At 39.7% G+C, this 12319-nt stretch overlaps 1 protein-coding gene across 6 annotated transcripts in view; it reads left to right on the top strand.

Annotated features, from left to right (window-relative positions):
• The window catches only part of RBMS3 (RNA binding motif single stranded interacting protein 3), a 493774-nt gene that overhangs the window by 144321 nt on the left and 337134 nt on the right, over positions 1 to 12319 (top strand). For 4 of the 6 annotated variants that reach the window (XM_042817114.1, XM_042817116.1, XM_042817115.1 and 1 more), the window contains exon 2: positions 1253 to 1422. In XM_042817114.1, the coding sequence (XP_042673048.1) occupies positions 1253 to 1422 (170 nt within the window). The remainder of the gene's footprint in view (positions 1 to 1252; positions 1423 to 12319) is intronic. The other 2 variants (XM_042817117.1, XM_042817119.1) reach the window with 1 other exon arrangement.

The following is a 12319-nucleotide window of genomic DNA, read 5'->3' as shown; positions in this document are numbered from 1 at the left end:
AAGGGACTTGTTTGAAAGAGACTAAAGCTCCTAAGTTAAAAGTACCTATCCACTCAGGATTCTGATTATTTTTTTTTTTATGTGCGTAATTATAAGCACTAAAGTATGAGCACTGAAATGAAAGGAACTCTTGATTAGCGTGATCAGAATAACTCACAGCCTTCAATATTTTCTCTTCAAGACCTAAATACAGAACTAGCACAGCAAAAGTCACTAAAAATGTCATTGCTGCTATAATGAAAATTGCATACGTTTTGCCCTTACTTGGCCATCGTGGTTAAGTTGGCATTGGCCCAGCATTTACCTGCAGCTGCAACCGTGTTAGCAAATTACATTGATCTTCTTGTGGAAACCAGCTCTTTCCCAAAGCATCCCCGAGCTCCCCAGACTTTCTCCCTTGCTTTTCCACGTAGGTCACAACAGGGTCAGGGCATGTCCTCATCCTGCCAGGCACTCTGTTGCAAGCAAATGTGCTGAGCCAGGAGTGGTTGCAGCAGCTGAAATGCAGTGTGTTGCCCCAGGTTGGAGGTGCTTAGGTAATTTTACGTGAGGTTGCGTCTTCTTTCATAGCATGTGTTTTTCAGGGATTTAGAAGATCATATAGTTTTCCATTTGAGAACACTTCCTTTCTGAAGCCATGCTTCTCAGTGGTTGTATGTGGTTTGTGGTTCCTCAGAAGTGGGTAAGTTCCCAAGAGTGGGAGGTGCTGTTCTATCCTACTTTTCCAAATCCTGTTTTCTGTTTTGAAAGACATTCATTATGACGGAATGTTTCCAGGCTACTTTGTTTCTCCTTCTCTCAGGCTACCAAAACCCTTTCCACTTGCCCGTGTGTGTACTGGATGCTCCTCTTGTCTGGATAAGATTATTATGCTTCTGGTATCAGCTCTCATACATTTGGCTGGATATTCTTATTTTTATCTTGGAATACTCTTAAAGCAGATTGCATTAAACTTCTTTCTGTAATGCTAATTGCTCCTGAGTATCCATCCTTTCAGAGACTTATTTTGAGATCTAGATAAAATAGCCTCATGATCTAGCAGCTTTAATTCTAGTAAAGCGGAGAGTAAAATAATGCACTTCGTAACCAAATCTAGACACCACATCCTGTCTCCTTTTTGTGAGGGAATGAGTGACTAGACACGGACAGGGAGGACAGGAGGAGAACGTCTTTTGTTCGTAGCTACCGGGGCAAAGCACACAAGTGTACAGCTCTTATTTTCCAGTAACAGCCTCTTTTCTCTTCTTTCCAGCAGTCATATGCACCAGCTCCCCACCCCATGGCTCCTCCCAGCCCCAGCACAAACAGCAGCAACAACAGCAGCAACAACAGCAGTGGAGAGCAGTTGAGTAAAACCAACCTGTATATTCGAGGCCTTCCACCCGGCACCACTGACCAGGACCTTATCAAGCTGTGCCAGCCGTAAGTGCCATTAAAATACTTGTTTCTTTGGGCAGGAAAATATCTTAGCTGGTCTTTCAGTTGTCAGTAGTTATGTCCTCTGAAAGATGTCAGAAGCTTCCGGCACTTGAAGGTTAACTCTTATTCATAGAGTTTAAACAGCTCATTATTGCCCTGAAAACTTTCTGGTAATGAGTTTTGGGGGATAGAGAGATGAGGACCTTCACACTGACTTATGCTTATCTGGTTTATTTCCTGTGTAAAATTTAGAAGAAAAAAAAAAAAGGGCTTGGAGACTTGCATGACAAATAAGCTCCCTAATGACAGATTTTATGGTTACAATAATCTGTGAATCATAAGCTCAGGAACGACAAAACATGGGTGTTCCCACCTCAACTCATTTATCACATCTTTTGAGGGCTGTGTCACACATTGCTGGTCTGATAGATTGACAAGTATGAAACCCACAGAAGGTGGCCTTGAAGTAAACATCTAGTTAACTGCAGTTCCACTGAGAACTGATGATGTAGAAAGTAGCACCTTCTTCCCCTCTGTTTATCTGCAGAGTCATATTTGCAAATTCTATTGATAAATATCCATTTTATTGTGTTTTATCACTGGAGAGGCAACGGAAAGGAGCTCTGAGCTCCTCATGCATCATCAACAGAACAGTTTCCGAAAACACTGCACCTGGTTAACCCTTCTCACTTGACTGACTAGTGAGTAATAAAGGTAGACATGAGAACCTGATTTGATTTCCAATGTCTTAATTATTATTGATTAAGTGGGAGGGAGATAATCCAGTTTGCGATTCCAAACAGCGATATCTTGGGTAGAATTTAGAATAACACTTTTTTGTGTGTGTGTCAGAATAACATCAAGCCATTAAAAAAAAAAATATCTCCCTCCTCTGTGATATAGGAGCAAAGTGCTTTTGTTGTAAAATAGTTTCTTCCAAAAGACAGCAGTCTTCTTGATGTTTTTTTCATTGCAAATCAGCATTTTCAATATAGACCAACAAATGTTGGTAAAGTAAGGAGCAGCCTGGAGCTTACCTACTGTCGTGAACCCAAATTGCTGTTGTTTTAAAATCTGGAATAAGACTAAGAATGTAATGGGATGTTATATACTTTGTCTTGTTGCTCTTCCCGGTTCTCACCGGAAGAGCCAGAGAATTCCCCTAAATGTGTCTTATGAATACACAACTGACCAGAGCTGGAAGTAGAAGACTTATTGAAGTGAGATCTGAACTTCAGTAGAGTAGGGTTACCTTGGGAGTCTTCTCTGTGACCTTGTCCTTGTGAAGTCACTACAACTCAAATGCTCACAGGAGCAGTGTGCTGGGGATATTTCGTATTGGATGCAAGTTCAATTGTGAATGTACCTTCGTGACATTTATGCGAACAATATTCATTGACACTGCTCACTTGTGACAGCCATGGGTAACCCCAGCTTGAGGGCCAGATTCTCAGCAGGTATAAACTGACTGTAGCTCTGCTCATATTCAGAACGTAAATTTGCTGGATGACTTACAGCAATCTGACCCTTTCCGAGCTCAGACAAATATTTTCAGCTGAGCAGGAATGAGCTAACTATTCCTGCAGGTGCCTCGCAGCAGTGGTATTTAGTGCTGCAGTCAAGATGTGAGGCACAAGGCAGCTGTGGGTTACTTGAACCCAGTTCAGAGAGTGCATTCGTACCCCTTGTCTGTGCATGGGAAAGGCACATCAACTATCCGAGAACTTCCTTTTGGCACTGCACTGTGGCAAAATTTTAATGTGCTTCACTAAACTTAATCTGGTCTGTGATTAGAGAGCTTTGTCTTGCTATCATGGAGTTCCTGTGTGAACAGATGTGCTGTAAGAAAAATGCTGACATTTATTTTGCTGATTTTCTATCCTTTGGCTGAATGGATTTAAGGACAAACTGGATAGTTGTTTTGAAGTATTTATCAAAGCAAAAGGGAAAGACAACATAGGAAAAATTAAATGTGAAAAGAATTTGTCATGATAACATGTATACTCTTAAAGTATTAGATGGCAAGATATTTTCTTTACCTTTGCTGTTGGTTATGTAGTAGAGATGGATAAAAGTATAGATCCCTGCTTTCTTAACTCATAAAAATGAAAACAAAAAACAAAAAAATACAGTACATACAACAGCAGCCTGCAGTTGTGTAAGTAATGTAGTAAAATAGTAATATACATTATATTATTGTACATATAATTATGTATACATACAGGATATACGTTTGTGTCTTTAGAAGTGGTTGCCTCCTAAACAGCTTTCACTTAACCCCCTTAACTGGGGTCTCATCACACAAACGAAAGACGCCGAAAAGGTATTCCCAAAACAGCTGAAGGTGCTGGTTTTTGGACTTCCTGCATAGATGTAATGATCTAATTTGTTACAAGATATGAGGTGAGAACTTGAATTTCATTCTGTGAATCACAGTATTATTTGCAGTGCAGGATTTGTAGAGAGCAGCTTTTCGGAAAGGTGTTCACCAAACCTTTTTATGCCCAGGATGTAGCCTGGGCTCCCCTAGGGCTGGCTGCCAGCGCTTTGTGAGCCCTTCTGAATCCATGTCCTCTGCTGCAGCATGTGACAGTGCTGCCAGCGGTACAACTGTCATTTGCAGTGTCTGACATTTGGCAGGTCTGAGGAATGATGTTCTAAAAACACAATATTTCTCTCTCAGAAGTATAGGGACTGCTGGAAATGCTTGTGGCTCTGTACATTTGTCATAGCATATCCCATTTCCAGGTTTATTTCAGCAAGAGAGCCACCCTCAATGTGATGTGTAACATTTTTTTGTTTAATTGCTTTCTGCCAGGTGGCTATGGAAGAGAAACTGTTTCATCAGAATTGTTTGATAAAGTGCAGAGCTGTCTTGGTGGATCCTGTGTGCATTTTTGTATTTCTGCTGCGTGTGTTTAGGTGGTGTGTATAGAACATGGGACAGAAAACTGCAGACTGGAGTACCATTGATGCTTGAAGTGCAGAGTCCATTTCACATGATGGCAGACATTTCTGACAAATGTTCAGACACTATCAAACCTTCTATCAATTTAAGAGTAACCTTGTCACAGTAATCTGTCAAACTGTTTATAAAACTAAAGGAAAACAAGTCATCATAGGCTGTATGGTAACTGAGTAAATAATAATAAAAATTGCTATTGGAAGGTTTTTGTTTTGTTTGGTTGAGATCCTCAGTATCTGGTTTAACATGTATTCAGCAAAGTTGCATCAAATTCTCTTTTACAACAGAGAGCTGTTAGGTTGCACTTTTGTCTTTTGGAACTTTATACAATTGTGCTGTCAAAGGTTACAATGAAAAAGAGTTGATAAAAATATTTATTAAGAATATGCTCTTCTTTTATGTAAATATATCTTTTTGTCCTGGATTCTCATAAAAGCAGAGTAAGCAGACTTCCACAGATGGACCTTGGCCACTCTTAACCTTTCATGAATTTTATCAAAAGAAGGTGAATGCCCATCCCTGATCATATTGATCATCAGAACTTGTTAGTCTAAAAATTTGGTTTTAAATATGCTATGAAAAAATATAGTAAATACCATGTCATTCACACTTATTACTCTGAGGTGCACAGTCTCTACTTCTGTAATGGCATTATCCATCTCAGCCAAATCTTTCCAGTCAGAACACTGTTTTTGTCAAGAGGAAAGGTAACCAACCAGAAGATAAAAAATTACAGATTATAGACAGAAAAACATGCCACGTGTCTCAGTACAAAAAAAATACAAATGATTCTCTTTTGAAGTCCTTTGAATTCTCTTATGAATGCTTATCAAGCATTCATGTGACTTGTCACTCATATTGTCATGCACTGTATTTTATTTCATCCTGAAGAGTTCCAAATTCTCTTGAAAACATACACAGATGGCTTAGTCCCCCACTGGTGTAGTGGACACATCACATTCTTACTTAGTATGTCCTAGTGGAGAAGGGAAAATTCACAAATGGAACATTTACTAATTTGAAACATTTTTCATTTCACAAACTTACAGTTTCTCTCAGAGGATTTTGTTATTTCTGCCTGTCTTTTCTTACATGTGTGTGCTGAAGAAGACAGATTCAAAATATCTTAAAAAGATAAAGTTATTTTTGGAAAACAGAATGGGAATTTGGAGAAAGATCATGCTTTTGTTTTCCTCCCCTCCTCCACCAAAACCAACACAAATTTCTGACAAGAAAAGTTGCTTTAAAAACCAGTAACATATGACAAAAACAATCACATCCTTGTGCATTCCATACTGTAAGACACTGGCACGTATTGAAAAGAAAATCCCTGTCGGTCTTGAGTCACTCATGAATTTTTCATGCCAAGTTTATGGTCTAAAAGAAATCTGTTTCAACCTTCTGATGTCTGATAGTTTAAACCTACCTATATTTTTTTTGTTCTAAGCTATTTCTCCCCACCTGCACCAATAACGTACCCTCTCTAATCTTCAATTTCTATTGCTCTTCTTGTTTGGGTTAACTATCTCATTGCCCTTCAACAAATTTGGACTTTTCTTGTGATCCAGAGATTATAAGAGCACTTAATTAAATCAACAAAGGGAAAAAAGTAGCCATACATAAAGATCAGAAAGTGCATGGATCAAGCTGACTTTTGTGGAAGATGAACCAGTTTCTCACATATGTATATATAGCATTCTAGGTATGAGAAATTCACACCAAAGTTATCATTATTTGTCTCCTTGACAAGTCATTGTGTGTCAGATGTTAGCCTTTCATCCCTTTCTGACTGTCCTTGTTGTTGTCCCCGTGGAACCTCTGAATAAATATTCCAATCACTGCTGTTTGGATTCTGCTAAAGAGCTAGCACCAAGGATAATGTAACTGAGGTTATTAATTGATAATACACAGATTATTTAATTCACAGAATCACAGAATGGCCAGGGTTGGAAGGGACCTCAAGGATCATGAATCTCCAACCCCCCTGCCACATGCAGGGCCACCAACCTCCGCGTTTAATGCTAAACCAGGCTTCCCAGGGCCCCGTCCAACCTGGCCTTTAACACCTTCAAGGACGGGGCATCCACAACCTCTCTGGGCAGCCCGTTCCAGTACCTCACCACTCTCTGGGTAAAGAATTTCCCCCTGATGTCCGACCTAAATCTCCCCTCCCTCAACTTCAAACCATTTCCCCTCGTCCTACACATACCAACCCTTTCAGAGAGTTGATTCCCCTCCCCTCTGTACGCTCCCTTTAGGTATTGAAAGATGGCAATGAGGTCACCCCGCAGCCTTCTTTTCTCCAGGAAATTCTTGGACTGTTTTTGAAATGAACTCTGTACTGTCCTTTTGCCCCACAGAAAACTGGTTGAGGTTTCAAAGGGGGCTCAAGGTGCCTTTCAGGACAGCGTCTCTTGTTAATAGCTTCAACAAGTACAAAATTTCCAGTTAGTGCAAGTTTTATAGCAAGTTCACAATGGCCACTTCTGCCACCTGTTAAATCAGCTTGAGTTTGAAATCCCTGGCTATTCTTATCCTCTTTTGTGAAAGTAACAAAAGTTTGTATTATATGAGCTCCAATTAAAAGGTAAAGAAAACATAATTCCTTCCTTTCCTCCCTTTTCCCTCTCACATTAGAATGATAATTAAAAAATACTGCTTTGAGTTATATTCAAAATAAATTTTAACGAAAATCAAATTTTTTTAACAAGTTCAAAACCAAAAGTACATCTAGGAATTTTTATGCAGTGTAAATGGATGTTCTTGTCCTGGCCTTGCTAGGAGGCAAAGCCGAATTACACATCTGTGATGTGTAATAGTAGAGTATTAGCCTGTTTCTGCTGCTGTGCTGTAAGTTGTCATTTTGTTGAGGTAACAGAATGTCCCAGGTTCTGCAACGCTGTGTATATTAAAGCAGAGTATACTGCGGCTGCAGTACTAAATCAAACAAATCAACATCTCTCCTGTAATGAGCAGCGCTCGGCACCATTGCTCCGTGACATTGCATAGACTGAAAAGGTGAGAGAGTGCTAACCCAGTGGTATTAGCTCATATAGGAACTGAGGGACATCACATTGTTCCTACTTAAATCTTGGATATTTTGGTTCGGTATCCTGGTAATAAGAGAGGTGAATGGTTCTGCAGTAACTGGGAAAGTCTGCTCAACAGATCAGGCTTCGTGGGAAGCAAAGAAAAACTTATATTAAAGGGCAGAAAAGAAAAAGATATCCAAAACAACAACAACAAAAATATCTTCTTTTTTTGTTCCAAGTAGAGTTGGGACAGAACAGTCCCAGGATAGAGGTATCACTGGACCAAATAGAGCAGAGGTGCCCTGCTGGGCTGAATAGGATGAGTCAAAGTTGTGAGGGTTCTGCATGGGTTTGTGCCTTCATTTTAATTTGCTTATTTAGGTCAGACTGAAATACATGGATACATCATTTTGGAGATGTCTGTATTATTCACAAGTTCTTTGTTCCTGAGACTTTCCTAAAAGAAGATTAAGGTAGATGGGAGAGGGAAGAAAAAAATGAATTTCAAGTTAATGTTCTAAGTCAAAATGACAAAAACAGGAAAAGAACACAATGCCATGGATGTGATTTGTTGCTTATTGCACTGAAGATATCTTCATAGTAATGGACCTTATTAATGCTGTAAAATATCATTTTGGAGTTCCTCTTTGGCTCCAGAAGGTGTATTTAAGTGAACTTGAGTTTTGTCTGAGTTGTTTTGCAGTTTTAGACTCATTATACATGTAATACATCTTCTTAGAGTGTATGTATGTACAGACATGGATGAGCACAGGTGTGTTTTCTTCTGCCTATTATGACTTTAAAATTATTTGTATATTCATTCCTCATTACAGTCATCTGTAAATGTCTTCTATTGTTTAAAAACAAACACTAAAGTTGCCCCAGCAGGCAGGGAACCAATCCTTTTCTTACCTATCCTCTTTCATCAGGGAGAACAAAAACTCTAGGTCAGCACATGCCCACAGCACTTACAGAGAGCTCCTTCTGGGATGTAAACATTCTCATTGTCAGGAAGAAAAGCAGAAAAATAATATGCGCAAAGTAATAAATGAGCACCTGCACTCTTTGCTGTTTTGAATGTGCCCGTCTTTTCACTGGAGTGTGACAGAGTGTCAGGGAGAGTTTCTCATCTCCTTTCAAGCTGGATGAACCCGATTTAATGGAAGATAGGGGAGGAGACAGCATTTTCAGACACTGCTGCTGAAAACATTGCTTTTGATGAATTTTAATTAAAGTCCTTGGGAAAAAAAAAAAAAATCCACGCGGAAAACTGAGTGCTCTTAACATAAATATTGAGTCTTCAATGTATTCGTGTGAAGAGTATGATTGTAACAGCCACTTGTTTTGCTTAGTGTGCAGGAAGGGACATAGAAAGAGGGCAAACCCACTTAATGACTGCCCCTGATTTGTTCTGAAATATGTTTCTGGTCTTTCCTTGTCTTCCTCCTCTTCCCATTTCTCCAGCATATTTTGTGTACAGCCAGTCAACCATGGCATGAGCCATACGTGAGACTGGCCTTCTTCCTTTCACTGATGTAAGTGTTTAGGAACCTAAAACACCCATAGCTAGAAACTATCCTCAGGGTAGATAGGCTGTGAACAGTGCATGTCTGTCAGTCAAATGTCTGGTTTTGTAACATGGGTGTTGCTCTGTTGAAGGACCTTCATTACTGTTAGACTCTTGAGTCTACATTTTCCAGCCCCTCCCAAGGTGTTCTGTACTACTTGGATGCCTGGTTTCTGCTTGCCGGGGAGGAGGCTGGTTTGATGTTCTGGTGATGTCACAGAGGTTTCTGCTCTGCTGTCCTTTGGGTCATTTTGTCTTTTGTGAAGGAAAGTTTTAGTTATGTTTTGTTCTTTTTGAAAAACATAACTTTTTGCTTACCCTCTGTCTTTTTTTAATTTGGTTGCATTTTTTTATTAGTTGTCTGAAATTCTGCAGTGTCAATTTCAGCGGGTCTTTTAGAGCTGTTGTCTTTTAAGAAGTGATAGCAGCAGCGGGAGGGCAGACTGATGGCTGTGTGAATGCACAGAGCGTGAGAAGGAAGCAGGAAGCTCTGAAACTGGGATGGGGTTCACTCTCTTCAGGAGTCACTGACTTTCAGGAGGTGATGGAGACAATGTTTGTGTTCTGACATTTGTGTAGCAGAAATGTTTCTGTAACCTTTATCCAGAAGGTATGACGCAGATGATGTTCTGATCTGTTTGAGAAGTACATTGTCCTACAGCTTTGCTGTAAGGAAACAATATCAGCTATGCTTAATAACACTCCAGCTCTCCTTAAACAGGAATAACCTGAGCACTGCTTCCAGCTAATGGCAGGAATCGTAGAGCATGGCTGTAATTTCTATACAAGGGGAAGTGGCAGGCCAGCTTTGATGGCAAAGCTATTGAATATTATCAGCACTAAAACAAAAATGTCATTGTATTCAGTTGCTGGACTTCCCCATACCGCTCCAAACAAGTATAGACAAGAGCTCTGTGCTATGTAGCATGCAGTGTTCTTCATTCCAAGTATTTGGTAACTTCCCAGAATTATTTGTGTGACAAGCGCCGCTCTTAGTTTTATATTAAAAACTAAAACATCTTGGATTTTTTTTCAAAAGATGTTCAGTAGAGAAGGAATTTCTTAGAATTTTTGCAGCTACGTCAGAGGTTTTCTGTCTGCCCCGTTATAAAAATGAGACAGGAAAGATGGAATGTTTTCAGCTTAATTTTTGGAAGATGTTGAACTGGAAAGGTTTTCTCTTTGGATATGAATTTTCTGTGTTCCCATTGTAAGCCATGGGGAAAGTGGAGAGCTCTGGATCCTTATTCTCTTGGGTTATTTGAAAAGTAGCTACACTAGTGGCAACCTCAAGTGAAATAAAGATAGTAATAGCCATGTGACACTTCAGGTCCTATTCAGAAAAATGTTTTCTGCTAATGAACACCCAGTCTCGTGTGAGCTTTGTGGAAGCCCAGCAGTCTGTTCAAATAGCTGTTACTGCAAGATCAGAGCCATATTATTGTTTCAGTGTAATGCAGGTAATCGGTGAAGCATTTATGGCTGCTACTGCCTGGTGATCACACAAAAAAAAGGAGAATAGGCTTGCTTTCCTCACTTAAGCTTTTCAGTTCAGCATTTCCATTTACCCCTGGGATTATAATCCAATTATGAAACTTCAATTATTTTCTGCGAATCATTGATTCGTGATGAGCGTTAACTTTTCAACTTCTTTATAGTAGACACCTAGTAATTAAAGGGGGTAAAATACATAGGTTACTCTGAAAGTAATGCTTTCTATTTACTACCATGGAAGCTACAGCAGATATGAAGAGCACAGTAAAACACTGTTTGATAGAGCAGAGCTATGGAGCACTCTTTTCCAGTATAGTCTCTGCCATTAGCTATGCATTTTTGCCAGTGATGAACAAGAGCCTGCATGTTGCTCTTGTCACGATCAGCACTAGCAAAGGTGACCCACTGTCACTGTTGCCACTGCTGAAACACACCACTCACCACTTCACTGTGCTCACATTTACTGTTCGGTCTTCATGTTCCTTCAGAAGTGTTGATGAATGTCAGTGAGTGCTTTTTTTTTTTCCCCCCACATGGAGGAATTCAATCACGCACCTTTGCTTCACATGCACTTCCATGTCAGAAACCGTTCTGTCCCTCTGCTGCCATCTGTCACATGACAACAAAATGTAATAGGTTATTGTTGGGAAGGTTCAACCTCTACTAGCATAGCTCCAACATCTGCCTCTGATGTTGTGCGAAGCAGGAGGCATTACTTTGGAAGTGTCCCTTATAATTCACAGGTTCATACGGTTTAGCATTTAGAATAGACCATGGGATGATCTAGCATTATTTCTAGCATTATTGTCTCTTGGATTCAGGTCCTTAAATTTGCCTGGTTTGCTCCTAGACTGAATGCAGCAGTCTATTTGTGTTAAGAATATCTTTCAGAAAAGCACCCCTCTGGATCTGAGAATATGAAAGCAATAGCAAACCTACTGCTTACGCTAACGATTTCTTGCTGTGGTTAACCGTGCTCCCTGTTCAAAATTTGACTGATTTCTAAATCGACTTTCTGGTGCACATTTTCACCTCTTCATTCTTGATGTAATCAGATCAAAGACTTTTCCAATTCTGCCCCTCCTCTTACCAGATGGACATACGTGCTATAATCAAGTAACTTTTCCGACTTTTTTTCTTACTAATAAAAATAGATGGAGCTGTTTAAGTTGATGATTACAAGATAGTTTTCTCCAGCCTTTTGATAATTTCATCAAGGGCTATGGATGACATCAGTATTCATTTCAGTCTTTTTAAAAATAATTATTTGAGGTTAGAAATCATTTCCTTTTTGTGTTTTTAGAGATTTGTTGTAATGTGTGGTTTACGTATCATATCTATTTGTGTGTATCTTTAAATGAATGAAGCAAAGCTGGAATAGATGTGTTCCTCAACAGAACAAATAACACTCAAAGACTGATCAGTGTTGTTCACTAAGGTGCAGTGCACATTCAGTGGAGTTCGCAGTGCCTTGGTGCCTAAGCTGTGTCAGAACCAGAAGCTGTCATCTCCCCTCTGTGGTTTGATTACCTTTGGTCATGAACCAAATAGATGTCTGTCATGACACCAGGTTGCTCAAAGTCCCATCCTGTGGCCTTGAATGCTTCCAGGGAGAGGGCATCCACAACCTGTTTCAGTGTCTCACCACGCTCACAGTAAAGAATTTCTTCCTAATATCTAGTCTAAATCTACCCTCTTCTGTTGCTACGTGCTCTTCTAAAAAGTCTTGAAGTCCAGGAGGCTGCTAATAATGATACAGGTGTAAAATTCTGTCAGTGCTTTTAGGACCTGCAGTTGTTTCATCTCTATTTTCAGTGAGTAGTAAGAAAAACCTGGCTTTGC

This window comes from Centrocercus urophasianus, unplaced genomic scaffold, assembly GCF_019232065.1.
Source record: "Centrocercus urophasianus isolate 14NV4802_14NV808 unplaced genomic scaffold, USGS_Curo_1.0 seq_16, whole genome shotgun sequence".
In the NCBI taxonomy this organism is placed as follows: Eukaryota; Metazoa; Chordata; class Aves; order Galliformes; family Phasianidae; genus Centrocercus; species Centrocercus urophasianus.
Note: the sequence above shows the minus strand (reverse complement) of the source record. Positions and strands in the feature narration are given on the sequence as shown.